Genomic DNA, 25,451 nt, shown 5'->3' with positions numbered 1-25,451 from the left:
AGCATTAAAATGCGTAACAGCAGTGTTTAGCTTTGGTGCTCATTAGAGCAGCACAGAACTAATAGTAATATTGTTGTAACTTGACAAAGCCATCTAAATCCATGCATGTTTTCTTGTGAAAGCTTCCTAAACATGCTGCTAAATCCCCTAAAAAGCTACTAAACGGCTTTGGCAACCATTAGCAGAGCATAAGCGAGGGAACTCCTTTCAGTAAGTGAACAAACAGAGAAAATATGCTGAATAGCCGGATAAATGTGTTTCAGTTGGCTCTTTCATTTACAGATATAAGGGAGCAGTCAATATCAATCACTGTTTTCCCTGTTGCACTGGAAATCACAATATCTCTTTTCATTCCACAAGCTCCTTTCACCACAGTAATGTGTCTTTAGAGTGACACTGGCATCAGTCTGTTTCCGCTGTCTGAAGTCCAGAGAGCTTAAAAACACATTGCAGGGTATGAGACCTTAACCTTCCTCCCCTTCCACACACCCCTCTCCTCTGAGCCTCCTTTTGGAATTAATTGTTTTTATTTCTTTCCCAGTGCAAGGCTGGGAAAGAAAAGTGCCTGCAGAGCCTGGGAATATCTGCTCTTGCACTTTGGGGATGGAAAAATGTATTGCCGGTGATTTGAATTTATCAGGTGTTGTAGGGAGTTTAACACAAGGTAATATGATTAGCAAGTTAATTTGCAGCATGCTGTAATGTGAAATGTGGTTTGAAGTTTTAGCTACATCCTGTTTTTTGGATGTCCTAATCGCCCACAACTTCATTTATTTTAAAAAAATTTAAAAGTTGGAAAAACTCTACTTGTGATTATTTGGCATTTGAGCGATTTGATGTTCTTGGGTTCTCTTTCTTCAAGTAATGTAAAAAAAAAATAATAATAATAGTAATAATAATAATAATGCTGTATGGTTGGTTTTTTGTTGTTTCTTTGCAGATAACAGCAGTCTGCAGGGAAGCAGCCCTTCTAGCTCTTCAGGAAGACATCCATGCCAAATCTATCACGGGCTGGCACTTCCGGAGCGCGCTGATGGTCGTGAGCCCAAGAATTCCCGACTCGTTAATCCAGTTTTATGCAGATTACCAGCAGCAAAGTGGACTGCACGCGCTCTGAAAGGCAAATTAATACATACCCCATTCACTGTGTGAATGCCAGATTTCCTTTGTGAAGCTGTCAGAAGCCAAAGAGTTTTGTACTGTGAGCGAGTGGAGTGTCTGGAGTTAACTGAATGCAGAATTGCTGTAATAAAAGTCCCTGTGGAAGTTTTGCGTGTCATAGACATTGTCCTAAACTTTAGATTTTACCATTTCAGTGGTATAACTTGTCTTTTAGAGGTAGTCAGATTTCTGGTTTAAGTCAGTTTATCTCAGTTGTATATCCATGTATCAAAAAATCCCCAAAAGATCAAATTCTGAATTTTGGTGGATTCTTGGCCCTAAAGAGAGAAGTAACAAATGCTGTTATTGCCTTGATTTGTTCCTGCCTCAACCACAGTTTGATCCCAGTGAGTGGCCTCATTACAAAAAGTGCTTAAAATTATTGTGAATTTTTTGATTTATGATTTCCAGCAAAGCTGCCAGACAGGGTTTCTGAGATAAAGCCAAGGCATCCTGATTGATTATAGCCAAACATTTATCTTTGGTCTTCACCAGCTCCTTTTTAGACATGCTGGCAGATAGGCACCTTAAAAAACTGTCCAGCCCTTCACCAACGTGAACCCACTGCCAGGTGTCAGAAAAAGTTTCTTGTTGATGTTTGTTTCCATCAAAATGAATAGGAATGTTGATAAAATAGATTATTTAAAGCTGGCTGCTTAAGATCCATAATGAACCCTAATTAATGGATGATAAAACCTTGCAAAAACTGTTATAAGTGACCACAAAATACTTCAGGGACAGATAAATTCTCCTCAGGTTGTTTCTTTGTTATATCATCTGTTGAAATGATGACAGGTCCTTGTGGCCTCTCTGCTGTTGCACTCAGGATGAAATGCAGTTAAGCAAACTAATATTCAGCTTCTTTCCTCACTACAGAAAGGCTGAGCTTTTCTAGTCCAGACATAAAGAGTTGAGGGAAAGGTAAACCAAAACCAACAGAAACTTCAATAAAAAGGTAATTTCTTCACCTTGATTATGGTTTTTCTTTCTTTACTTAGTTCCACACTGTACACATTTTGTAGGTTTTAAACAGAAATCTACTATTTTTAAATGATAGCTTTTTTTATTACTCTCATTCTAACCTATTGTTGCTGTAATTAGCATTTAATTTTATTATTGCTGTAAAGGATTAGAGGATGAAGAAGAGGGGGTCCTTTACTTAGTTCAGCTGATGTGTATGAGGTTTTTTCTTATTTTCATTGTTTGACTCTTTAATATTCCAGCAGACAGAGGGAATTATGAAAATTATAAACTGGAAGAGTTGCCTTGGTGATCAAGACTGCATCTGAAACTACTTTATTCTTCTTTTCTAAATTCTGCATACTCCAGCTCGGAGCTCAGGATGTGAACCATTCATCATAACCATTAAATTTTTAAGGTTTCCAGAAATTAAATGCCATACCTTTATCCCCTGGCACTTCACTCCAGTGTCTACCCCTGAAGGGAGGAAAGAGAGACTGCAGTTTTCACTGCCAATAATGAATTCTGTTTGTGATTTTGTAGCCTAAAAATAACACTATGTGCTGCTCCAGATGAGTGTTAAAACTAGATGGCCATTCCTTAGGAAGTGCTCAGGTTTATTGGGAACATGCACCAAGGAGTGAATGTGAACTGAGAAACTACAAGAGAGGCAGGTAGTAGCTGGCTGCCCTGTCCCTTTGTAGAACCCTGCTGCCATCAGAGGGAAATTTTGCACATCGAATTTTAGGACACTTGAAGAGAAGGCTGGCCCATGTCTGCTGTTTGTGCCTTGGGAAAAATCCCATCCCTACATTTATCCTTGTACCTGTATGGTGCCACATTTATCCACAGGGCACCAAATCTCTGGATAAACACCCATATGCCTGAAGTGATTTTAAATGTAGGAAGCTCCCCTTTTTATCCTTGGGTTTGTGGAATTTGATTTTTTTAAAAAGGTAAGATATTATTTTAAAAAATAAGTAATGACAAATTTGTGAAGTCCCCAGGAGGTGTCTGTTGCTCCTAGAAAATTCTGTTTGGAAAACTTTGCCTGTGTGATGATTCCCTGTCTCTTTCCTAAAGAAAGATCACTGCTACTGTGGATGAGCAAATTGAAACCCTGGTATCAGAATTCTGGAAAATGACCAAAAATTTGGTTTTGCTCAAAACACAGGGGCAGTATAGGCCTTTAATAATCGAGCTTGCTGAGAGCTGTTGCACCCTGAGCGTCTTGTTGGAACTTACTAACGAGGGCACTGTAGGACAGAGCACTCCAGGAGCATCTCCTGTCATTTATCTCCTGTCATTTATCTCCTGTCATCCTGTCCTGCAAGTTTTGATTCAGAGCTGCCTCCTCACAACATGCTTTGCTGAACACCTTGTGCCTTCGCACCCACTCAAATCTCTTGCAGTGTGAGCCCATAAAAGCCTGAATACCTCTGTGTTGCAGAGCAACTCAAAGATAGAGGCACTCTCTCTTCTGCTGGGTTTTGTTGTGTTTCCATGATATTTAATTTCAATAAAAGGATTGAGGCTCAGTGAATTTCAACAGAGAAGGCATCTGAGAAGAATATCTCTGTCCCATCCTCTCTTTAACTGCTTAGACTTCCTAGACTTACTTCTTTAAGTTTTTTAGAAACACAGTCTTCTGCCTGCTCTTATCTTTTGCAGCTGGTTTTTGGCCCAAACACTGCTTGAGTCGCAGAATTGTTAACATTAAATCAACTTTTCAACTTTTCAGGCACACTTTGTTTAAATACAAAATCTACCTTTTATCCTCCAATAAGAACCCCTTGCAAAATGGTATAAAATGTCTTTTGACAGTTTGGCCAGAAATGACCAGGAGAATACTTATGATAAAAACACAGAATTGTCTTCACTTAACTTGAAAAAAAGTTCAGTCCTGTGTTCTACCTAATTCATAAAACAGATTTTCACTGCAAGTATGACATACAGTTCTTAATCCTAGAAGAAAGAGTGAGGTTTATTGTGGATAATTTTCCTGCAGCCTCTAAATGAGAACAGAACATAAGCTTTACCAAGCTCAGGTGTAAGGGCAAACATCAGAGACAGAATAAAGATCATTTATGTCAAAGCTGGGTATTCAAAATTGAATTTAGACTTGTCAGCCCTTTAAAAATTATGTCCTTAAAGCTGATTTTTGTGGATTCTGTATCCTGGCTCTTTCCTTTCAGCTTCTTTACTCATTTTGAATGTCAAAGTGTGGTGACTCTCCTCTGGAAGCTGGACACATGCCAAACAATGCTCCAGGAATTGAGCATCCATGGAAGGCTGGGAGTGATGTTTCCTGCTGAAACAGGATGTTTCCTCCTGAAGCAGGAGTCTGATTCTGCCGATGGGGTGTGGAGAGGGGAAAAGTGGAAGTCAAATGTGGTGTTTTGCCCTGTAGTGCCCAGGAAGATGAAGTTCAGTGATGAACACAGGTTGGTGGGCAGGAGAACTGTCTCTGCCTATTGCAGTCAGGGCTGTGAGGAGCCTGACCCTGAAGGGTTTTGGTTGCTTCTGGCTCTGCCAGAGAAAGCAGCTGATGTATGGGTGAAACAGAACTGCCAGCACTAGAAATGCTGGTGTCCAGGGGTGATGGTATCCTAGTATGTAGTGAGAGAATTTGGGAGGAATTGGACCTCAAAGATGAAGAGTCACCTGCTGGAAGGTGTCATAACCTTGGTGAAAGGCCCTGAAAGAATTAGTAAAAAGCAGGTGCAAAGAACTTGCCTTGCTTCCTGTGATCCCAAAGTTGGCATAAAACCGACTGTGCTTCCATTCACACTCCTGAGCCATTGGATACTCCTGTGCTGATGCAGTCTGGGGCATAGGAAGTGGTTTGCAGTGGGAGCAGAGTTAGATTTGGAAAATCAGTTTTACATTGGGACCTCTTTGTTTTTAATATTGTTGCTGCAGTTGTAGTGAATTCCAGTAATTTTTATCTCCTAGGAACCCCAGAATCTTTTGCTGATGGGTTTTTTTTCCTTGCATGGAAGACAATACCACAGATGACATTAATGTGTGCCGTTCGATAAGGAGCTTTTCCAAGGTAGTAGGTGCAAGAGGCAGAATTGCTGCTGTGGCTGGGCATGTTTTGCCCATTTGGCAGGCCAGCATCAGGAAGACAAATATTTCAGCTGAAACCTCCTCCTGATCTTGGAGTTTGTGTCTGCTCCTCCTGCAAGTGTACCTCCTCTGCTGGAAACTTCACTGAGCATTTTCACCAGGCCTTTATGTATTCTGTGTTAAACATTTAAAATGGTGTCATTCTTCCATGCAGACTTAAATCCAACAGCTCCAGAGCCCTTACAGAGAAGGAGATGTGTGTTTTCTCTGTTAACTGGCCTGCCAAGGACAGGAGGGATGAGGGGGGAGAGCCCCTCTCTGTGTTTGCGTGGCTGGACTCCAGCAAGAGCACAGGTGTTGTAAGAGAAGGCAATGGCAACCAGATGACATTCCTTCCCCTTGGACTAGCATGAAGCCATTGCTCAAAATGATTGTGGGCCCAGCAGTTGGACTGGCTGATCTTAACGGTTCATTTCCAACCTAAATGATTCTGTGATACCCTTCCAACAAAACTGGAGGCTAGTGTGTTGTCTGCATGTGCCTGTGTGAAATCCATGACATTAAAGCTTGGATTCCTCTGACTAAAAGATTAGGGAAGTGGAATCACACTTGGAAACCACTGGGAAGATACTAGAAGGTAGTCCAGACAGTGATTTATCCCAGCTGAGAAGTGAATTACCTTTCTGGAGGTGGTGATGGGGCAGCTGATATCAGGAGAGACCTTCAGCATTTACCTAGAGAAAGTGCTTTGAGGTAGATGGAAGGAATTGAGGGCAGCAACCCTCGATACATTGAGAAAAATATTTTATCCACTTGTGCAAATATATCCTGTTTGCCTAAATGGTTCTGGAAATGCTGCTGGACTCTTCCTCTCATACCTGTGTGTGTGGCATTAACCACGCACCCCGGGGATTTTTTTATCTCTTTTGCTAACACTGAGGAGTTTTCACATCCCTGTTTGGTAAAATGGCTCTGCCATCAGCCAAGTGTGGAAAGGGCTTTGATAACGTTCAAGGTGAAACACTTGTCAGCTCTCACTTTATCTAGGAATGGATTATCTGGGCTGTGGAATAATGAGGTCATGTCTTTCCTCCACCGCTGGCAAGAGCTTCGGATTTCACACAGGGGGAGCTGCTTACACCAAGCCTGCTCTACTTAATGCCTTTAAAGCTACCCTGCTTTCCTGTCAGCGAGTTCTCTCCAAACTGAGGGTGTGAAACGTGCTCATGCAGTCTCCTTTGCAGGGCCTGTGAAGGGGCTCCTGGTGCTTGGATTGCTGTCCTGTCCCAGAGTTGGGTGGCTGGGATGTGGGACCTCAGGACGTCAGAAGCAGAGTGACATGTGCTGCCCCTAAAATACAGGAATGTGGAGCAGGATTTGTGGGTGGGTGGACCAAAGCCATGCAGCTCTTTCCAGGTGTCCCATCAGCAGCTTGCAGTCTGAATCTGCAGCTTTAATGCAGAGCTGTGGCAGTGAGAGTAGCCATGGACATGAGAGATCCCTAAAGCACACTAAAGTTGTGGGTGTTACAGCCTATGGGTGCTTAAGTAGATTAGCACACAAACAAATCCTTTAATATTCTGGAATGCTTCCTCACCACCTAAGTAGGGATTATTCCACCAAGCCTTCTGCCTAGTGAAAAATCTGCTTTCAGATATCTGTGCTCTTTAATGATTTGTATTCTTAGGTTAAAAAAAAAGGAAAAGGAAAATCTGAAAGCATATCGAAAGTGTCTGTGTGGATTTCAAGAAAAGCACAAAAATGGTAAAAAGAGCTGTTAAAATTATTCAAGACCCTGTGAAAACTGAGGTTGCTGCAGTGCAGGCAGTAGCATATGTAGGATTCTACACCACAAAGGTTGCTATAATTTTATCCTTAAAATTTCTTTTATGGAACTCACCACTTTATGTACAAACATGTGACACAACTCGCCCACCACTTTATTCTTAGCACTGTGAAAATCTTGGTTAAATTGTTAGCTTTCTATCTGAAACACACAGAAACAACCAGTTACCTTGGTCTGATTCTACTTCCAGGCTTTCATCATCTGTGATTTTGGTAAAAAGCTGCTTTTGTTAATGTGTAATGCCTCATAGTAACCGGTTACACTTTTACTACAAAGGGGTGTTTTATTTTCCCGAGGGATGAATAGTAATCAAGGATCAGCTGGTAGTGCCAAGTGCCCTGATAACACAATTGGCTGCATACAGCTTTGTTAGGCCCCTTCCTGCACTGGCTGTCTGGGGAGACTTTAAGAGAAGATGCTGGGAGAGCTGTTCTTTACCTACTTGGCTGTTGGGGAGCTGAATTTTGGGATCACTTTATCTGCTGAGTGAAGAGGTAAGAGCTGGTTTTGGAGCACATGAAGCCCTTACTGATTAAGGACAGCCAGGGCAGGGGGGGAGAGGGGATAGATGGAGAAAATGCTTGAAAATAAACATGTGAATTAGAAAAGTTACCCTGGAATTCATCACTGACTGATTTTTGTGGAAATGCATGGGGGTTGATGGAGTTGGAAGGAGACAGAAAGTGGGAATACTGATTCTAATCAGAGTAGGGGCTTATTTGTGTTATTTTGATGCTGATTTAGGTGAGCTGAAGGAGGGCTGCAGTCACCCTAGCCTGTGGTAGGAAGTGTCTCACTGCTAAGCACAAAGTGGAGTCTGGCTTTGATCTCATTAACCCCATCAGCACTGGAGTAGCAGGTGTGTTTCTGGAACTTGACTCTTTCAGACACTTGAGGTGCACAGAAGGTGGCAGAGATTACTTCAGAACCAAAAAAGGTAAGACACAGATCTTCCGATTTTTTCAGAAATTTAGGGTCTAGTAACGGTATCAAGAGAGAGGAGGGGAATTCTGCCCCTTTTCTCAATGAGAAGAGGAGAAGTTGGGGGAATAAAAATTTGAAGAGAAGTGGGGATTTCTAAACTCCACAAGGAAAACAGTGAGATGGAGAAGAAGGAAAACCCACAGCAATAATAACAGGAAGAGCATCTTGGAGACAGCTTTGCACAAAGGTGGGCTTTATATCCTGCAGTCAGTTCCATTGGGATATGACTTAGCCCAATTTTTTGAGAATACTCAATATCCTTAATAAGTGCCCTATGATTTTAAGCTGGATTTATCCTGCTGGATTGTCTTGGGAGGAAGGGTCACAGCCACAGAAGTTGAGCCCAAGCTGTGCAGACTAATGTGAGACTTCTGATTTAAAAATAGGATACAGAAGCAAATTTCTGTGTTAGCTCTAAAATTCCATTGTTCCATCAATTAAGGACTGCCCCCCCCTCATGACTTTGGTAGTAGAGTGTGTGTGGAAGGAAAATAATGGTGGTTGTGACTTGCTGAGCCCCTCCAGTTGTAACACACATGTCCTGTCTTAAGTGAGGGCTGGAAACAAAACTCACATCATAACCTCAGGTTTTTAAACTCTGCAGAACATAATGAACTATTTTGAAAGGGTGGTTGGAGGGTTAAGCTAGGAAGGACAAACTGATAATGTAATAACATCTATATTAAAAACAAAAAAAACCCAACCAACCAACACAGATGTAATGTATTATATAATCTCTGTTAAACTTGCTCTGGGAAACCCTCCAAGAGCCAGTGTCAGTCTCCATTTTGTACAAGTCTGTACATAACCTTTGTAAGAATTTGTGTGAAGTTGGCTGGGGAAACAGAGAAACACACAGTAAGAACAGAATGTAGCCTGGCCAAAGCCTTTCTGCAACAGTGCATTTGGAACAGGGACACAGAGAGGTTTGCTTCTTCCTGGGCCTTTCCAACCAAGCCACTCCTTCAACACAGGAGCTGTCAGCCTCTCTTAGTTGCTTACAGATACAGCAATTAATTTAATCACTGCTAATAAGTAGTGTATATAATAAGATATGGGCTGTTTGTTTTCCAGAAGCTTGGTCACTGCCTTGGTCTCAGCGTAGGTGGTGTTCACTTACCTCCCAGCAGAGAATAACTTGGAACAAAGTGCTTTCAAGCAGTGTTTGGATACAGGGGGAAAGCTGCTGAAAACAGAGGAACTATAGTGATAAATCCCCTTGTGAAATGTGAAAGAAGCTTTTTACACTTTTCTGACAAAACATCAGTCTGACTGTATCGATCTACTCCTGCTCAGCTCTTGTCAGCTTCTGTCCTTTCCACTTTCCTCCTTCCCTGGAACTGCTGTGCTAGTCAGCTCTTCTTGTGACACCTTTGGAAGTCATCTCTCTTAACAGAGGTGTTGTTGTGCTGCTTCATTCCCATTCCCTGCCAGGAAGGATTGTTTTCCTCTACACAATTCTGCAGAGCAGCTGCTGGCACTGAAAATACTGATGATGTGGAGGTGATTTGGAACATGGCAAGTTTCCTCAAACAAACAAGTAATGCAGTTACATTCATGGGCTTTGGCTGAGCTATCCTGTCATGAAATACACTGAGAAAATATTTTTTCAGTCTTTTTTAAATTTTAGTCTGAAACCTAAGTTTAAAACAGAGCTGATGGACCAGCTGTCTCCTGTCTAGGCTACCTTTAACAGCAACAGTAGGGCTGGTTTAGCTGTTCCTCAAGGAGCAGACAGGGAATAATTCCACATTTACTACATCTCTCACACTAACTTTGAATCTTTATAAACACAAGCTAGGATATATATTGGTATCCTAATACCCATCATGTGGAAAGAGGGATGTGATTTAGAAAATGCATGCCTTGGAAATTCTCAGCATCTCATCTTGGTTTTCCTGACATGATCCTTCCTTTCAACTTCTCTTTTCTTTGCCCAGAGAGGTCTGACAGTAGGAATTGTCCCTTCCTGCCTTAGAAAGAACTCTGAGCAAATCATTCTTTCTGTGTCTTCCTAAGAAGTGCTGAGCATTTTTATTTTATAGCAATTGGCACCCTGGAAAATTTAAGTCTGCAGGAGCTAATGAATTTACAGGAGTGTTTGTAATTGACTCAAAGTTGTTGTTTTTTCATGTGGCAAGTTTTAAAAAAAACAGCAGATGGTTTTGAAAGGTAATTCTTGACATCAGTCCAGCTCCAAAAATGTTGTTTTCCATTTGCTTCCCATGTTTCACACTATTTGTGTGTGATGAAATACGAGTCGTGCTACTGCTGAGCTGCTGTGCACTTTCTTGTAGGTTTGTGGTGAGAGATCTTTTCCATGTCTTTTCAACCATAGAAGAGTAAAAGAAAGGTGTGGTGTTGGTTTGTTTGTTTTTCCCCCTGTACAATACCTGCAGCAAAGACTCAAAGAATATGGCAAAATATATTGAATACTGATCTTAGGTGCAAAAATGTTTAAGTTTGCTGAAAATGGGCCATTTGGAGGAGAATTAGAAAAGTCATGTTGGTTTGCTATGAGAACAGAGTGGTGTGTAAGTTCTAACAAATTTATGTTTAGGTTTGATAACTGCCTTCTGCAGAGCTGAAATCCAGCCAGGTGGTGACAGCTATTTCACTACTCTGAGAGGTATGGACATAAATAATAGCTGAGCAGTTGACCTCAATATCTGCTGGAGCTGAAGATGACCTTTCTTGAATATTCTGATGTCTCTGTCTGGCCTTCCATGTAGAAAAGACTAGAACCCTCTAGGGAATTGTCAGGGATTTTTTTTTCTTTTGTTTAATAAACAGGGAATTGCTACAAATGCTGAGTTCAGCCAGGCAATGATGTCCACAGTTCTAAGCTAATATAAAATGTGTGCTTTCTGTTTTTCAACTGGGCACACTTGTTATTCTTATCTTTTTTCAGATGCTTCTTTTAGGCTGGATTATACTGCTAAAAATCTATGGAAAGATTGCTGTAGGCAATTCCCTTGGGAATGCTTTGGTATTACAGTGTTGCTCCAAGAAATGTCACCTTGCAGCAGAATCACTGCAGTGTTTTGGAAGGCTTACTGGGCAGGCTAATTTAGGAGGAAATTCCATTTTCTGCATAAATTTCAAAACTAATGAACTTGGAAGGCAATAGAGACAGATCCTTACTAGGCTTTGAGATACTTTAAACAGGGTATGTTTCAGTAATAGATGTGGTCTTTGTAGATAGGAATTCTCTGGCTTCTCAGGTGTGTTTAATTAATCAGGGAAAGAAACAAGAATCACAGAAGTGGTTTCAAAATAAAGAGTCATGGAGGGAATCTAAAAAAGGGACCACCTCCCAACACACACAAACACAGAGTTTCTGGTGTCACAACCTCCCTGTGTTAAGTGTGTGTCTGTACATGGCCTCCTGGGTGGGAGCCAGCAGGAGAGGCAGTGCAAGCTTTCTCCATGGCTTGTGTGGAACTAGAGCAGCCTGTCTTCCACCCTGATGGAAATGAGGGGGTTTTCATCAGCAATGTGACAGTATGTGCAGGGGCATGTGTGTTTTCTGTTCTTCACTGTCAAGGGTTTTCCCAGTCCTTTTTGGTGGGAGAAATCTGACCTTTTCAACCCAAAGGCTCTTAAGGGATAATATTTTTCACACTATGTCCAAAATACCAAAGTTTCCTGACTTCCTCAATCTCAAAGGGAACCAAGGTTAACTTTGATTTCCCCAGGAATAGAATCTGGCCCTTGACACTGAATATTCCTTGGCAGGTTGTTGTTATTACGGAGCAAAATTCCAAGATGTGCCTGACAAGCTCTTCTAGAATACAACAAACCACATCAAACATGAAGGGGGTGTCTTGGCACTTCATACTTGAACTGCCAAGTGCAGAATCTGTCAGAGAAGAAAGATCCAGAAAATAGGGAAAGGATGAAAAAAATAGAGGTTAATAGCAAATTATATTTTATCACTCTCTCGTTGGGATGTGGGAAAGTGACATCACTGTAGTCTTGTAGATTTGTGGTAAGAGATTTATCTTTTCAGCAATAGAAGAGTAGAAGAAAGGTGTGGGGCTCTTTATCTGTTTTTTTTCCCTGAGAAGTTAAAATCTGTAAATATTGAAGTGGGTGATGCTGTGGCCAGAAATCTGTGTGGCTCCTGTGACATGTTCCTTTTCCTGTAACCAGTTTCTGGTGGGAAAGCAGTGACAGCTTCTGAGCTATCTGAGAACTGCCTCTCTAGATACACTTTCTTAGCACCATTTGGTACCACACAAGTGTATGAAGGCTCAGAAGGAAGAAGTTGCCATAAAAAAAATAGCCTGTTGCAAACTTCTCTTCAAGAGATCCATGGAAGAACTTCCTCCCTGTTAAAATCTGACTGAAATGCCTTTTAGTGATAAAGCAGAACCAAGAACATGACACAGACGTGAAGCTACTGCTTCCTCACAGAAGCTGCTGCAGCCATTGAGGGAACCTAAACTTTGGTTGTTGACACACTGTTCTCAAGAGCAACAAGAGAAATTGTGTTCATTAGGCCAACCCCATCATTCTTGCTAAAAGCAGGCTCAGGTTTCCATGTATATTTTCAAATCAAATTAGAAACGCTGCTCCTGAGACCTCCTTCAGCTGACAGTGACGGATTGCACAACCTGATAAACAGGAGGCATTCCTGGAGCTGTGCTAACACCCGAGTCACCACAAGTGCTTAGATAATAAAAACATGCACAGAGCCATGTATTTAAATCAGCAGAGAGCTTCTCCTCTTCCCCCAGTAAAGCAGCCCACTCCTGGGGAGCGGCCACTTCTCCAGCAGAAATGGGAAGGGTTTGTGTCTGTGCAAGGAATTGTGTCTCAGTGGAATGGAAAAAGCAGTTTGCTCAGCACTAGGACAGGAGACAAGGACTTGCAGATAATTTATGGTAGATGAGAATAAGTTATTATTGGTATTCAGTAATAATGACAGTTTTCCTTTTTTCACAAAGCTATTTATGCAGGCAGATGAAGTCATATTAGCTGAAATAGTTAACAGTCAATACAAAGTAAGGAAAATATGGTCAGTAGCTTAGAATATCTTGTGCACATGCAAGCAACCCATGTAGCAGCTACACATGAAGGCTAGAGAGGCAGTTCTCCAAGGAAGATTAAAGTTGATCAGAAAACAGTAACTATGCGTACCTGAAGGAGAGGTGTAGAGGTACCAGTTGCCTGTATGTCAAAGGAGTGGTGGAAAATGAAGAGACTTGCTGTGGCCTATCCTTAGGAGAGTGAAGTTTTGCCTGTGGTTTACCCAAGGAAAATACTGGTTTCTTTGATACAATGCAGGAGATGGAGAAGGAAAAGTGTGTTCTCAGACTCTCAGCCTATTTTACAGACCTTGGCATTTTCTTCCTGTTTAATTTGGGCACAGACTAACCCCCTCTCTCTGCAGCGTTTCCCTGAGATGCTTTGATTCCACATTCAAATGTTCATGAGGCAGGTTCACATCGAGGTTCGTCCCTTTGTTCTTGGAGGTTTGCCTGGCTGCTGCCTTTTACTGTCTCCTCTGCCTCTAAGAAAAACTGATGTTATCTCCTGAAGTGAAAACTACAGGTTCTATTTGTAACTGAGGATTTCCTGTGTGCCTTTCCCTAGCCTTGCAGTGACGGCAAGAGACAGCGGTGCACGGGCTGCATGTCTTCAGAGAGCTTTGAGAACAGCCCCTGCACAGCAGCTGAAGAAATCCCCAGCCACCCGTGCCTTTGATCTCAGATAAAGGTCAACCTGTCTGGTAGAAAGTGTGATGGGAAATGTTACCACATCAGCCTTTGCTTTCTCTTCCTTACCCTGAAGTGATTCATTGTATGTGTCAAGGTATGCCTTCACCATGGCACCCATGGTGTTTGGTTCTTGGGAGCAGCTTTATTCATCTCATGCACCAGCTTAAGCCTGGGCCAGCAAGATTTCATGAGAGTTGCTGAGAAACTTGTTATTACAGCAGTGTTCCATAGCTTTTGTTGGTTTGTTGGAGAGTTTTTAAATCATGGAATCATTTAGGTTGGGAAAAAAACTTTAAGGTCATTGAGTCCAGCCGTCAACCCAGCGTTGCCAAGTCACTAGTAGACCAGTCCCTAAGTGCCACATCTACACATCTTTTAAATCCATCCAGGGTTGGTGACTCAGTCAGCTCCCTGGGCAGCCTGTTCCAGTGCCTTCAGTGAAGAAATTTTTCCTGATCCCCAATCTAAATCTCCACTGGTGCAACTTGAGGCCATTTCCTCTTCCCTTGTAGTATATATAGGCCTAGTGGTGTGTTAAAAAATTAGTTATGCTGGTCTTGTCCCAACAAGCACTGAGAGTTTCTGAGACTGTTCAAGCACTGACAGCTACAAAGTTCCACCTGACACAAAAAGTTGCTGACACACAAAGCTTTGGGGAGCTGCAGGTTCCAGTCGGTTCTCCTGACACCACCTCTGCAAGATCATCGCTGGTGAGGGAAGTACCTGACCTACACATGCTACAGGTAGGACTGGCACAACAATTTGGTTCATAGTTTTGTTATAAATGCTAATGGAGGGGGGTGTTTAGTTAGTTACCTTTGAATTCCTCTGTAACCTTAGAAATGTTGTTGCAGCTGTGAAGATTCGTTATGAAGTGACAGGTAACATGCATAAAGGGAAACACTTCCCCTGCTGAGTCTCCTCAAAGCCATGCTGGCTTTGTGACTGGGGCTGAGTGTGTGTCTTCCTTCTGGACTGGGATTTGTGCCTTAGCAAGGGCTAAGAGATGCTGCTTAGGGAGAAACAGAATAATATTCCCATGTAGGATGCACCATGGAAATAGTTGTTATTGATAGTGGGAGGATCACAGTTTATCCAGTGCATCTTTACAAAGGTCAGTTAAGTCACCTAGAGATAAAAGTTGCTTCTAGGTGTGGATTAAGAAGAAAAACAAAAAGCTAAGAATGGATTGTGCTTTTGTTCTGTCCAGTGCACCTTCTGGCACTCAGGCTGCCATAAGGGAGAAGCAGCATATCACTGCAGAAGGTGGGGATTATTTCTAGTGCCTGATCCTCAAAGTGAAAGAGGAAACAGGGATTGGATCACTGCTCTTGGCCATCATTCAGTCCCTTGAACCCCATTCTGGCAGGTTTTTCTGAGGCACAGAGGGCTGGTCTCTATTGACTTGGTGTCAGCTGAGCCACCTCTAGATGATGGTTTAGAGATAGAAAATAACTTAGTTGCATCAGATTCCTGCCTCTGCATCAATCCTCAAATTAAGGCCATGCTAGTATGTAGCCATAGGTGCCAGTTCATTCTCCAGAATGTAGCTCTCCTTTTTCTAATCAGAACTTCTCACTGCTATAATTTCCAGGAATAATCCAGTGAGATGGACTTCTGTGAGGTGCAGAAATGTTTGCTTGAGCCCGTGGAGAGCCTTTGGATATCACTGGAGGGTTTTCCCTTCTTTCAGTGAAGTATTAATTCAGGTGCCAGGTGATAGTGAACACCTGCCAGTACTCTTGGTTATTTGACTGACCCATTTAAGCCTGGTATTATGTTTCTAAAATCAAGCTCTTACACTTGGCATAGGTTTTTTAAGGTGGTACTGGCTTTAGAGATATGAAAGGAGAGGCATTTTTATGGTCGTGTCCTAGGAAAAATGTATATGGACTTCTGTGAGAACAGACCCCTGCTACCTCCAAAGACTCCAAGATGAACTTGCACCACTAAGATTACTCTGCAGGATTAATGTTTTTTTTTTTCAATTTTCTTAGTCATTTTGGTTCTTCAGTTGGATTTTTTGTTCTCATCATATATAGGCTTTTTTAACTCATTATAGGTTCCAAAGTTTTCAGATGGATTGCACTGAAAATTATTTTGTACTTTGTGCTCGAGGTGTGCCTGAGAATGCTTTTGGTGAGCAACTGCATTTTCTAAATCCATATTAATGGATAAATCAAATATTGATTTGGAATACTTTTATTCCACACCAAGGATTTTGATGCTCTTGTTTGTCCTTTGAGCCTCTGTCATTGGAGAATGGTATTCATGGTTTGTCTGTATCTGCAATCTGTTAATTACAAACTCAGAAGTATTAGGAGTCACACTACCACTAGTACTATATTCTAGTATTCAGTATAGAACCTCTAATACATGCAAATTTTATTTCATAGAGAAATAGGTGCTTCGGGTAAAGGTTGTACATAATGATGAAAATGTCAAAAATGCAGTTTAAGTGATTTCTTTCCAAGCTTATTGAAGTTTAATGAAAAACAACTCTGCTACCTCCATGAGTGTGAGCTGGGTGTGCAGACTGTCACCGAGTACCACCTTTGCGGTACAATCCTATTTGTAGAGATTGTTTGCTTTTTGGATGTATGTTCCTGCTAAGCAGTTCCACATATCCTTAGCACATACTTCTTTTATTTGGGGCAAAAGGTGGGAGAATGGGTTTTTTTGTGAAAAGGATTGTTAGTATGGTTCAGATAGACTTAAGGCTGAGTGGTGTTTAGCCAAGTACTGGACGTCTCAACTATTCCAATACTTTACTTGTTGTTACAAAAAAAATTCTCAGAATTTGGATGTGCTTCATATCACTTTCCCATGTTCTTTTGGTGGCCTGTTAAAATACTTCACTCACTGAGAAAAACCAAACCAAACCCCCAAAAATCTTATGTCAAAGGTAATACCTGGCCATAAAACTACTGACTTGGAAAGCAACCCTGTGGCACCATGGCAGGGATGCAGTGGTGAGCTTTGGATGGGACCTTGCCAAGGCAGGGCTGGAAAGGTGGGAGACAGCCGGGTTGATAACCCGTATCATCTCTGGTGCTGCAGTGTCAGCCGTAAAACGATGGGAAGAGCCTCTTCCTATCTCATGGCAGGATGACAAGAGGGAATGCACTTCTCGGGTCCTTAGCTGCCTCTGCAATAATCTGAAACAAGCAGAAAATACCTTGTGAATATAAACGAAGGGCTGTTCCACCTGGCTTGAAGGGCGCTGACGGTAAAACAGAGACAGGAATCTCTCTGTAATGTCAGAGGAGCGTGGCAGAAAACTTCAGCCCTTCAGCAGAGCCCCGTGCCCGGCGGTGCCGTGGCAGCTCCATGAGCTCTGCCCGCCCGGCCGAGCGCAGGCGGGGGCAGCGTGTGCGAGCCGGGCAGCTCCGAGCTCCGCCGAGCCGGGCCCCCGGGGCGCTCCCTCTGCCGGCGGGGCTCGGGGCCGGGAGGAGCCGCGGCTGCGGGACAGCGCGGAGCCGGGGCCGGAGAGGGGCAGGTCCTCCCTCCTTCCCTCCTTCATTCCCTCCCTCCTTCCTTCCCTCCTTCATTCCCTGGCGGCCCGCGGGAGCGGCGGTGCCCGCGCGGGAGCGGCTCCCGGCGGGAGGGCGGGGAATCCACGCCGGGATTTCGGAGGCACACTGACATCAGGGGGGCGCGGCCGGCGGCGGGCGGGGGCTGCGCGCTGAAAGGCGGCGAGGCGCGGCCCGAGTCACTCCGGAACGGCGGCGGGGCAGCGCGGAGCGGCTGCCGGCACTGCCCGGGCTGGATCCGCGCCGCCAATGTGCCGCGGGAGGCGGGCGCTCACCCCGGCCCTAGGTAAGCCCGGGCGGCGCTCGCCGCGCCGCACACTCACGTCCCGCCAGGTCAGGTGCGGGCGGGCGGCCGAGGCTCCCCGCGCCGCGCTGGGGGCGGCCGCGCTACGAGGCGTGCGGGAGGTGCGGGCGAGCCGCGCTCGCTGCTCCGCGGGGCACCGGGCGGGAGAACCGGGGCTCGGCTCCCCGTGCCGGCAGCACTGAGCTGGGCGTGATTCGCTGCTCACAGAGAAACTCCGGGTCGGTACTCGCCCGTCCCACCCGACGCGGGGTCTCTGGCGCGTCGGAGCTTTGCGCGACCCTCTCGAGCCTGCGGAGACCTCTCCCCGCCGCGTCCTGCCCCTGCCCCGAGCCTGTCACTCGGCCCCCGGCAGCGACAGCCAGCACATGGCTGTGTGCGGGGAGCTCGCAGGGCCATTGCATTGCGCTGCCTCTGGCTTCGTTCGCAGTTCGCTGAGCTCTGCCTGGAGAGCCAGAGCCGCTTCTTGATCGCTTTTAAAAAGAAAATAAAAAATCAAAACGAAAAAGAAAATACACAGCCAAATCTTTCGCACCCGAGGTTGTGGTTGCACTTTGCCAGACGGGACTTGCGGCAAGGACCATGCAGTGAAGCCGAGCGCCGGAGCAGGACCGCAGCCCCGCACTCTGCGATCGCAAAGGGAAATAAACAGCCGGAGCAGGAGCCGCGCACCCGCTGCCTCTTCCCAGAGACCTGCATCGCAACAGCCCCGCTGCTTGCCGCAGCCTGCAGCCGCCTGAGGCTCGATCCAGATACTCCGCTTTGCAGGAAGGGCTGGATTTTTGCTCCCCGTCGCCTCCGGACCGAGAGTACTGCGGCCGAAGGAGAGCGCCGCTTCCACGGGCGATTGGGGCCGCTGCATGCTGATCCCCGGGAGAGGGGAGCTGCGGTGGGCAGGAGAGCGGGGCTTTTCTCCGCTGGCCCAGTAGGACGTGGAGATCGGCGAGCGAGGGCTGCGCAGGGACGAGGAGCGCAGCCCGCTGGCCTTCCCCGTCCCGGGGGCTGGGAGAGCGAGTAGCCGAGGCCCCGCCGCCCCCCGCCCGCTGGATTTGCCGTTCCCGGTGGCTCCCTGCACATCCGTAAGTTGGGATCCGCCGTTCACTCACTCACGGGGCCGGCGCTGCCGCAGCGAGCAGGTGCCGCGGGGCGCTGCGGCGCCCGCCCGGTGAGGGGCGGCCCCGACCACCCTCCCACCGTCCCCCTCCCGGAATGGAGGCACCGGGCTGCTGCGGGAAGGCTTCCTGGGGACCGTGGCCGGCTGCGAACGAGCAGAACGTCAAAAATACCCTCCAAACGCTCTTCGCAGATGGGGGCCGGAGGGGCTGAGGCGAGGGGTGCCGAGCCGCAGCGCGGGGAAACGGCGGGGCTGAGCGGCCGCTCGGCTGCCGCCTTAAGCGCCAGGTAGTCTGCCCACCCGAGGCAGCGCCGGGCTAAGATCTGCCTTCCTCTGAGGAAGAGAGAGAGAAGGAGGGAAAGGAAGGGGGAAAAAAGCCTATGTTTTCATTCATAACTTTTTTTTCTTCCCCTTTTCCCCTCCTCTTCCTTCCTCTCCGTCAGCGCCGTGATCCGCTCCGCTCCGCTCGGGGCGCAGAGGGCGCCGCGCCGCCGCCGCCCGCTCGGGGCTGCGGGGCGGAGCAGGGCGGGACGGGGGGGCTGGCGGCGTGTCCGAGCGGGTGTGGAGAAGGGGAGGGAAGCGGGATCCCACCCCCGACGTGCGGGGAGGGAGTGCAGCCCCTGGTGCAGAACCGTGAGGGCTCTCGCCGCCTGCATCGTACGTTATTTTATTATTTTGTTTTACTAATTTTTATTTTATTGTCCGGGGGGGAAGCAGTTTACGAGCGATCTGCGTGGGGGTGGAGGTGGCTGGTTCAACTCTCGCCCCGGTCTGCAGCTGGGCTTGTCAGTCTGCGCCGCGTTGATGTTGCGCTTTCCCCCCAAAGATGGCACTGGATGTCTTTCGCATTTTCTTAGGATATTGTTTTTCATCCCCTAGGGAGCCCAGCTCCTGGCGGGTACAGCTGTAAATCTTTCCCTTTTCGCATTCATTCACCCTTGGTCTCTTGTGGATTTGTATTCAGTGCTCATGAAGGCTGCTTTTTGTGTGGAGTAGGAGGAAATTCTTTACTGGAGGGTGGTGAGGCACTGACACAGGAAAAGACCGAATGCCCCATCCTTGGAAATGTCCAAGGCCAGGTCGGATGGAGCTCTGAGCCACCTGGTCTAGTGGAAGGTGTCCCTGCCCATGGCCAGGAGCTTTGGGACTGCAGAGTCTTTTAGGTCCCTTCCAGCCAAGCTATTCTGTGATTCTGTTCTATGAATTAGAAGCAAGAGTGTTTGTTTTTTCTGTTTAATCTGGTGACCACAAAGGCCACACAGGTGATGTTAGATGTAAAATAAAATCTTTGACTACTGGATGAGGACAAAGATTTTGTGTCATGGCACAAGCTGTCACTTTCTGCCCATGGTGGCTACCTGCTAGAAGAAACATTTCCTCTTCTTTTTCTTTTGGTGCCTTTTTCTCTCTGGAGTGGGGAACAGCTCCATGCTGGCTGTGGTCTGGGTAACACAAGACACTTTCATAGCATTATTGGATGAGTTTTTGAAATGCTTGATAGCACTTATCTTTCTCTGCTTTCAGGTAAACACTTATGGCATCCCGAGGGGGAGTGAAAAGGAACTTTTCCTTTGGCTGTCAGTAAAGAACAGCAGTTTGTCGTCTTGGTTCCCTCCGTAAATGTGGCACTTGGATGCTCAGTTACAATTTTGTGTAGATGCAGAACTGTCACTGCAGTTTTCTCAGTGTTGCAACCTTTGTGTCTCTAGCTAAGCAGGATGGAAATGTGTAACATCTCTACTATTCTCCTACTACTTAAAAGACAGACAAGTAGATGTTCTGTTTACTTGAGAAGCTTTTAGTCTGTCTTGTGAAAATGGATTTGTTCTCTGTTTGTGTTTTGAGGTTGTTGTTGAAGGGTTTTTATCTGCTGTTAACATTCTCATGAAAGCTCAGGTACTTTTTGTTTGACATCTAGTTCATCTAAGCCTTTTCTACCCCATTTTTATTTCACACTCCGGCCTGTGGTCAGGAAATATTTGAAAACAGGTTGTTTTCACCCTTGCTCTAATCTTATAAAGGAGCATATTAGATGTTTAGGCTGAGTTACTTTCTCACAGAAAATGTCTTGGCCACTTGACAGCACTTAGTTCAGGACTCTGTAATGCACATACGTCACTTTAGGAGGGAGACTTTCCAAATGCACTAGGAAGCAAATCTGTGGAGCTTTCTGATGCTGCAGATTCAGGCAGAAGAGTGAGAACTGGGTTCGTTCCTCACTCTGCCATACAAAACATGAACGTAGTGGTGTTCTTGGCTGTTTCCAGCTCAGTGTCAGGGGCATTCGGAATTGCTGTTGCTAGAGACAGATGTTGAGTTCAGTAGCAAGTGAGAGGTACTTCCCATGGCTTGCCAAGAAAGCATACAAGTTAATACTAGATTTTTTTTTTTTTTTTTTTTTTAATGGCATGGGTCTCCTTTGCATTCCTCATCTATGATGCCATACCCAGACTTTCCCCATTACTGGACTTTGGCCAGATCCTCAGCGCTGCTGTAATCCCTTGCTGAAAGTGATCAGGTGGCTGGGGCAGTTTGGGCTTTGCCAGATCATTTCTGTTTTCATAAAGTATCCGGTGCTTTATCCCTCCGCTGCCCTTGATCTCGTGTGTGTATATGTACACACGCAGTGTTTATTTACACCTTCTGTCTCCTTCCTTATTTCAGGATTTCAGATGCATGCCAGGTTCCTGCTGAATGCCAGCAGCAGAGATCACTACAGATGGAGCCCCAAAGTCAGCATGGCAGCGGTGGCTCACTGGTGGTGATTCAGCAGCCCTCCCTGGACAGCCGGCAGCGCTTGGACTATGACAGGGACAGCCAGCCCACGACCATCTTGTCACTGGACCAGATCAAGGCCATCAGGGGCAGCAACGAATACACCGAGGGGCCGTCAGTGGTGAAAAAGTCAGGTCCACGGACGGCGCCGAGGCAGGAGAAGCATGAGAGGACTCACGAGATTATACCGATTAATGTGAATAATAACTACGAGCACAGGCCCAGCCACGCAGGGCACGTGGCACATCAACATAACGCCAGGGCTCCCATCCTGAGCCGATCAACCAGCACGGGCAGCGCGGCCAGCTCCGGCAGCAACAGCAGCGCCTCCTCGGAGCAAGGGCTGCTGGGGCGCTCGCCGCCCTCCCGGCTGGGCTCCGGCCACAGATCCGACCGGACAATCCGGGCGCAGCCCAAGCAGTCGGCGCTGATCGTGGACGATCTGAAGGGGCCTTTGAAAGAGGACTTGACGCAGCACAAGTTCATCTGCGAACAGTGTGGGAAGTGCAAGTGCGGGGAGTGCACGGCGCCGCGGGCCCTGCCCTCCTGCCTGGCCTGCAACCGGCAGTGCCTGTGCTCGGCCGAGAGCATGGTGGAGTACGGCACCTGCATGTGCCTGGTCAAAGGGATCTTCTACCACTGTTCCAACGACGATGAAGGGGACTCGTACGCGGATAATCCCTGCTCCTGCTCCCAGTCACACTGCTGTTCTAGGTACCTGTGCATGGGAGCCATGTCCTTGTTCCTGCCTTGCTTGCTCTGCTACCCTCCGGCCAAAGGATGCCTAAAACTCTGCCGGGGGTGCTACGACCGCGTCAATCGTCCGGGGTGCCGGTGCAAGAACTCCAACACGGTCTATTGTAAACTGGACAGCTGCCCCTCCCGGGGTCAGGGCAAACCCTCATGATTTTGGGAGGGAGTTTTACTTCCTCCAACTTCAGTTTTTCAGGTTGTAGCTGATTTTTTTTTCCCCCTCCCCCCATCTTTTCTTCTTCCTCCCCTCCTCTCCCATTGCTTTCCTTTCCTTTCTGTCTGCCCAACTTCAGACACATGAGTTCTTCCCCTTGCATCTTTGTTCTCCTCCTCCCACTGACTTGGCTGAGTGTGGAGCGTTTCACACAGTCGCTGCTGCTCTTTGGTAAGTGTGGACCTGGGATCTGCACCTGCCACTCGTTTGGGCAGGGTCTTTGAGTTTGTAACTGAACCACTCCTGAAAGAGACAGTGAAGGCTCACTGGGCTCTTGAAGCTTCTTGCTCTGTGAATATCTTCCCAAAGATAGTGTTGGGTTTTTTGTTTGTTTGGTTTTTTTTTTTTTTCCTCAGCAAGTTATGGTTTTTTCTCCTTAACCTCCTGAGTGCCAAGGGAGAATAACTTTCCTGAGTGAGCTGGATTGTGAAATAACTTTTTGTGTGCTTTCTGGAGAGGGATGTAAAATAAAGGCTTCACCAAATGAAAGGCCTAACTCTTCTATAAGCAGCCTGCTTCTTTTTGCATCTTTTTTTTTTCCCCCCTTTCTTTTTCTCTTAACTTTTGGAACATTCTCAGACCTGAGAATTGCCCTGCCTCTTTTTTCTCTTTTTATTTTATTTTATTTTATTTTATTTTATTTTATTTTATTTTATTTTATTTTATTTTATTTTATTTTATTTTACTTTATTTTCAGTGTAACTTCAGTTTTTGCTACACTATGTAGATCTTCACATTGGAGACATTGTGGCTGCAACATACTAATTTGTTTCTTTTTGCTGTCTTTGAAGGATATTGCTTACTCCACCCTCCTAATCCAGTTTTTATAGTCTGTCAGTATCAGTTGATATTAAAGTTGGTGGTGTTCATATATCCAAACAGCCTTCAGGTGTCATTGAGTCACCTAAATGTTCTTGAATCCTTCAAGTCTCTTGTGATCCTTTGGCTTAGTGAGTTTAGCTCTTCTCTGTACTTTATAATTTTATTCTGTCCCTGTTTTATTGCCTTAGCCACAGATTGTGGTCCTTTTTTGTATATTTTATGTATAAAACACAAAGTTGAATCCCAACTATTTTTAAGACAAAAGTCTGTTAAAACTTTTTTTATTGTAAAGAATATTTATTATGTGAATCTCTATTATTTTATGATATTTATTGCAAAAGACTTTGAAAATGTACTCATGTCTGAATATAACAAAATATCAATACTTAACGAAATAAGGATGACACGAAGAAAGTACATATGTTAACTATAATGCAGAAAATATATTAATTAATGAAAACGCCTCTGGAGTTCTTTTGTTACAGCGACAGGTTGTGAGCTACATGTGTATATTGCTGGGCTGTTCCTCCTTCAGGCCTGTCAGATGGCAAATAACCTCCTATTGATACTTCAAAGCCACTAGTCTGTGCTCTAGTTTAGTTTACCTAGTTTTAAGTTTAAGCCAACTATATATCAAATAAGAGATGTTTAATACAATTGAATCTGTGTTGTGCTTAACAGTGCCAAGAAATGGAGGCTCTATTTATTTACCAAAGTATTTGAAAATACATTTGTGGAGGGAAACCACAACTTCCAAGTTGGTTTCTTTTTTGGTGTTTGTTTTGTTTTTTTTTTTTAAGGAATACCACATTAACATGCAAAGCCATTTAAAATTTTCTTATAAAGAACTTCCTGGCTGGTTAAATTGTGTAGCAGCTGAAGAAATTAATCTCCCCACCTCGATTCTAAATAAAAAGCTTGGAGCCAGGATGAAAAATAGTGATTGTGTTGCTGTAGTTTGGTAGCTTTGAAATCTGGGAATGTGTGTGTGTGTTTGGGCCTATGTGTATGACTTATTTCGTTCTTTTCCCTAAGCTTTCCAATGTCAACGGAATCTTCTCTGTCTTTAAATTAAGGCTCTTAAGGGTGACCTAAGTGTCACAGCTACTTCTGGCCATTTAACACACATTCAACAGAAAAAGCTTTTCATTGAGAGTGAATGGGGAGACCTCCTTCTTTTAATCATGTGGGTCAAGGTTACATCACAATTCTCCTGAACTTTTAATGTTTTAAATGGATGCAATTTCACATGATGTTCAGAGTAAGTGGTTCTAGAGAAACTCCACTTCAGAACAGGGCAATGACTTGACAAATGTGTCATATCTTGCTCTTTTTTGAAGTCCTGCTGCTTTGAATTACCATATTCAAGCTGCTCTGACTCCCAGCAAGGTGATGATTTGAATAAGCTCGCCTTTTTGTAGTTAATTCCATCCCAGCTGATGCAGTGTCATGGAACGGAGCTGACTGAGAAGCTGCTTTTATATTAAACAGCACAGATGATCCCTGAGAGGTACAAAGAGAAATCATCATCTGAGTACATCTAGGAATGCTTTGCAGGGTGTGGGTGGTGCTGCTTCTCTGTGTGACAGAAGTGACAGGCTGGGGGGCAGCATTGGATGCACACGGAATCTGCTTTCCAAGATATCCCGAGAGGAAGCAAAGCCAGGAGGGGAATGTTCCTGAGGAGCAGGGACTTGCACTCCTCTGCTAGCACTGTGCGTCTTGAAGAGCGACAGCTGCAAATGGCCCTGCGGACACAATGGAGGCCTTGTCTGATACTGGCCAGGGATGTCCACTGGTAACTGTGCACTGACACCCGGGAACACGGAGCCAACTGCCTCCACTGCTGGCTCACAGCCAGCTCCCTGCTCAGGCCCTTTGCTCCAAGGGTGCTGCTTGTGCATCCTCAAGGAAAACGTTGCCCTCTGTACCTCTGTCTCTTTTATTTCAGCCAGGTGACTGACTTATCTGGGGGTTTGGGTTGGTTCCTAGCAGAAGAGAAGAAATTCCAAAGGACCCACGTGTTCTCCATCCTTTAATGATTGTCTTCCATCAGGAGCTATGTCGTGACACTGTTTCAGATCTCTTTTTCAAAACAACAGCTATGCTCTAGTTAGTCATACTAATGCTCCCTTTACTAACCAGGTTTTGGGAATAACTTGAGGTTGTAGTGCCTCTGGAGAAAAAATT

At 45.2% G+C, this 25,451-nt stretch overlaps 2 protein-coding genes across 6 annotated transcripts in view; both read left to right on the top strand.

Annotated features, from left to right (window-relative positions):
- Window positions 1–2,134, top strand: part of SPATA5 (spermatogenesis associated 5) — a 161,547-nt gene extending 159,413 nt beyond the window's left edge. For 2 of the 3 annotated variants that reach the window (XM_053939863.1, XM_053939864.1), the window contains one exon: window positions 941–2,134. In XM_053939863.1, coding sequence (XP_053795838.1) covers window positions 941–1,117 — 177 coding nt within the window. In that variant the 3' untranslated portion in view covers window positions 1,118–2,134. The remainder of the gene's footprint in view (window positions 1–940) is intronic. The other variant, XM_053939862.1, reaches the window with a different exon arrangement.
- A 15,358-nt stretch (window positions 2,135–17,492) lies between these two features.
- On the top strand, window positions 17,493–23,724 carry SPRY1 (sprouty RTK signaling antagonist 1). Of its 3 annotated transcripts, none has more exons than XM_053941567.1 (2): window positions 17,493–17,568; window positions 21,362–23,724. In XM_053941567.1, the coding sequence occupies exon 2, from the start codon at window positions 21,417–21,419 to the stop codon at window positions 22,377–22,379; it is 963 nt and encodes a 320-aa protein (XP_053797542.1). In that variant the 5' UTR covers window positions 17,493–17,568; window positions 21,362–21,416; the 3' UTR covers window positions 22,380–23,724. The 3 variants fall into 3 exon arrangements, with proteins under 3 accessions (XP_053797542.1, XP_053797544.1, XP_053797543.1); XM_053941569.1 differs by lacking the exon at window positions 17,493–17,568 and adding an exon at window positions 18,459–18,662; XM_053941568.1 differs by lacking the exon at window positions 17,493–17,568 and adding an exon at window positions 19,313–19,354.
- The last annotated feature ends 1,727 nt before the right edge of the window (window positions 23,725–25,451 follow it).

Source organism: Vidua chalybeata, chromosome 4 (assembly GCF_026979565.1).
Source record: "Vidua chalybeata isolate OUT-0048 chromosome 4, bVidCha1 merged haplotype, whole genome shotgun sequence".
Classification (NCBI taxonomy): Eukaryota; Metazoa; Chordata; class Aves; order Passeriformes; family Viduidae; genus Vidua; species Vidua chalybeata.
This window is presented reverse-complemented; position numbering and strand designations above follow the sequence as displayed.